The sequence below is a fragment of the Mus pahari genome, chromosome 22, assembly GCF_900095145.1.
Source record: "Mus pahari chromosome 22, PAHARI_EIJ_v1.1, whole genome shotgun sequence".
In the NCBI taxonomy this organism is placed as follows: Eukaryota; Metazoa; Chordata; class Mammalia; order Rodentia; family Muridae; genus Mus; species Mus pahari.
This window is the reverse complement of record NC_034611.1, coordinates 1,207,502-1,211,036: the sequence shown is the minus strand read 5'-3', so window position 1 is coordinate 1,211,036 and position 3,535 is coordinate 1,207,502. Positions and strand designations below refer to the sequence as shown.

Below are 3,535 nucleotides of genomic sequence, written 5' to 3'. Positions count from 1 at the left end.
ATTGACCTCGTTGGTTTCATTCTCAGCAAACTGACCTGAAAAACAGAAGAGTTTTATGTACGTTAGGGCTGCACAGTGCCTTTTCTTATTCAAGGTCAACATAATTCCAACTCCCTCAGAATGTGATTTTACTTGAAGGTGGGATTTTTCATTTAAATTATGTTAAAACAAAGTCTCTAGGACAGTAGTCCAATACAACTGACATCCTCACCAGAAGACTAGACACAGTGGAGAGAAGAGAATGTGAAGACAGAAAGAGACCATTATTCAAAGGAGACGAACCAACAGTGCCAAATCTCTAAAGTTTGACACTTTAGATGCAGGATAAGTTCTCCACTCTTAAGCTATGCAGTACATACATACACAATGGCACTTTGTGAGGCAGAAAACTAATGTTAAAAGACAATTGATTATCTACCCAAATCTTTAAAACTGTCTAAAACAGCAGCTACATATAATGGCACATGCCTGTAACCTCAACAGTTAAGAGGCTAGGCAGGACAACTGATCTGAGGCTGACTCAAGACAGTTTAGCTAAATCTGGGCTCAACACCATAATGCAATTTCCTTGTAAGACACCTAATTCTGAACTAATGCTCTATGAAGCAGTTTTCAGTAGTGCCTCAAAATGTCTTAGCAATATACATATTTATAACACTGGCCTTAACACAAATAGAGACAATGTACTTTTCTTAAACAGGGTTTCACTACTTTGTAGCCTTGCCTGCCCTAGAACTCACTCTGTAGACTAACCTGGCCTCAAACTTGCATTTAGTTTTCACAACTGTGTGACCCCCCACCCCATCTAGTTCCAAGATATCCATCACACTATAGAAGAGTCTGCACCATTAAGCACTTTATTTCCCTGCATAGCTCTGACTATCCTGGAACAGAGATATGCCTGCCTCTGCCTCCTGGGTGCCGAGATTACAGGTGTGTGCTACTTCAAAGGTGGAGGGAGGAAGATAATTAGTGTGCACGTACAAGAATCTTGAATACATGCAAATGGCCAGCAAATGCATGAATTGGTGTTTGCTATCAGTAGTTAAAAAAAAAATACAAATAAAAATTTTAAAAGACTGTAATGAGCAAAGAGACAGCTCAGCATCAGAGTGCTGTTGTTGCAGAGTGTGGGTTTGGTTCCCAGCACTCTACTGGCCAACCACCCATGACTCTGGGTCTAGGGGATTTGATGCCCTCTTCTGGCTCTACAAGCTCTTACATACATGTGATACATATAAACGGACACAGATACATATACTACACATAAATATAATAAACCACAAGAAAAACAAATCCTAGTCAGGGTGTTTTATAAAATGGAAGACTAGAATGTTGTCAAACAAATAAGAAAACAATCCCACCCCTTCAGATACACTTCAGTGGCCCTCCAAACACAATGAACATATGACCAACCAATTCCTCAGAGCAACAGAACAGACAGGACTGAACCCTGGTGTTTTAAATAGGCACCTACACATACTTCTATCTACAACAGCTATCTATCTATTTTGTGTTTATGATAGACACAAAATGTTCTACCATGATGAGCAGAGAAACACAATGTAGCCTATTCCTAACAGAAGGTCAAATACTGTATGGATTCCAGAATAGGGAAAACAGAAAACAGATTGGATACAGATAAAGCTGAATGGGTATAGAGTTTCCTTTATTCTGGAGAAATAAAATATATTTTTAGAACTAGATACTAGTGATGGTTGTATATGATATTGATGTATTAATTGCTGCTGGGTTTTATGCTTTGAATTATTTTTGAAGTTGGAAAATATTTACTTAAAGAATGCTAAGCCGGGCACTGTGGTGCACGTCTGTAATCCCAGCACTTGGGAGACAGAGGCAGGTGCATTTCTGAGTTCGAGGCCAGCCTGGTCTACAGAGTGAGTTCCAGGACAGCCAGAACTGCACAGAGAAATCCTGTCTCAAAAAACCAAAAAATGATGCTAAAAGATCAGAGCCAAGAGTTAAAATTATAAGGTACCTGGTTATTTTTGTTGTTGTTTTTTACATAGATTCTAGAGAGCCTCACTCAGGTCCATATGTCTGTGGCTCCCTTATATATCCAGTCCTTTTTTTTTTTACTTTTTGGAGAAATATCTCATGTTGTCCAGGCTGGCCTAAAACTCTCAGGTTAGAGGCAATCCTTCCAAAGTTCAGCCTCTCTCTCAAGCAGCTGAAACTAGAGGCATGGACCACTGCAACTACTTTCTCTTTCATGTGCCATGCATATCTAACTTGAAATATATTTATTAAACATTAAAAGGATAGATGAAGGAAAAGTCACCGTATTTACCTACCTGGACCACTCAACATGGCCTTTATTGTTCCTGATGTTAATGCATGTTCTCTTTTTACTATAAATTCATGACCATCAGAAGATATTAATTTCACATACATAGCATCAGGGCCTTCACAGCCACCATAGGTTTTCTCCTCTCCATCTGAGATAAAGAAGTAAAATAAGTTTAATCATGGGTCCATGCTTAGCAGCAGAACATGTTCTTAGCACACAAGTTTGATTGCTCAGCACGGAAAAGGAATCACATGAGGTAAGGACAAGTGTGTTCTGTTTATCTATAAACATCCACATTCAGAAATCCCTACACAAAGATTAGGATTAAAATCCCCATTTCTGTAAAGATGTTTCCTCTGAATCTAAGCCCATATAAACAAAAATAAAGGAAGCAACAATTACTTTTCTTTAATTTCTCTTAACATCAATGGACTCAATTCCCCAATAAAAAGACATAGACTAACATTCTGGCTACACCAACAGACCCCAACATTTTGCTGCTTACAGGAAACCTACCTCAGGGAAAAAGACAGACACTACCTCAAGAGTGCAAGGCTGGAAAAAAATTTTCCAAGCTAATTGTTGGAAGAAATAAGTTGGAAAAAAAAAAAAAAAAAAAGAAAAAGAAATAAGTTGGAGTAGCCATTCTAATATCAAATAAAATTGACTTCCAACCCAAACTTATAAAAAAAGACAAGGAGGGGCACTTCATACTCAAAGGTAAAAATCGACCAAGATAAAACTCTCAAGTCTGAATATCTATGCTCCAAACGCAAGGGCAGCCACATTCATTAAAGAAACTTTAGTAAAGCTCAAAGCACACATTGCACCTCACACAATAATAGTGGGAGACTTCAACACCCCACTATCAACACTGGACAGATTCTGGAAACAGAAACTAAACAAAGACACATGGACACTAACAGAAGTTATGCAACAAATGGATTTAATAGATATCTACAGAGCATTTTATCCTAAAACAAAAGGATATGCCTTCTTCTCAGCACTCCATGGTACCTCCTCCAAAACTGACCATATAATTGGTCACAAAACAAGAATTAACAGTTACAAAAATATTGAAATTATCCCATGCATGCTATCAGATCACCAGGCTGATCTTCAATTAGAGCATAAATAATAGAAAGACAACATTCATGTGGAAACTGAACAACACTCTACTCAATGATACCTTGGTCAAGGATGAAATAAAGAAAGAAATTAAAG

The 3,535-nt window shown here is 37.9% G+C and overlaps 1 protein-coding gene across 1 annotated transcript in view; it reads right to left on the bottom strand.

Annotated features, from left to right (window-relative positions):
- The window catches only part of Eloc (elongin C), an 18,099-nt gene that overhangs the window by 10,454 nt on the left and 4,110 nt on the right, over positions 1-3,535 (bottom strand). Inside the window, exons 3-4 of the mRNA XM_029533448.1 lie at positions 2,316-2,459; positions 7-35 (exon numbers count right to left, since the gene is read on the bottom strand). Coding sequence (XP_029389308.1) covers positions 7-35; positions 2,316-2,459 — 173 coding nt within the window. The remainder of the gene's footprint in view (positions 1-6; positions 36-2,315; positions 2,460-3,535) is intronic.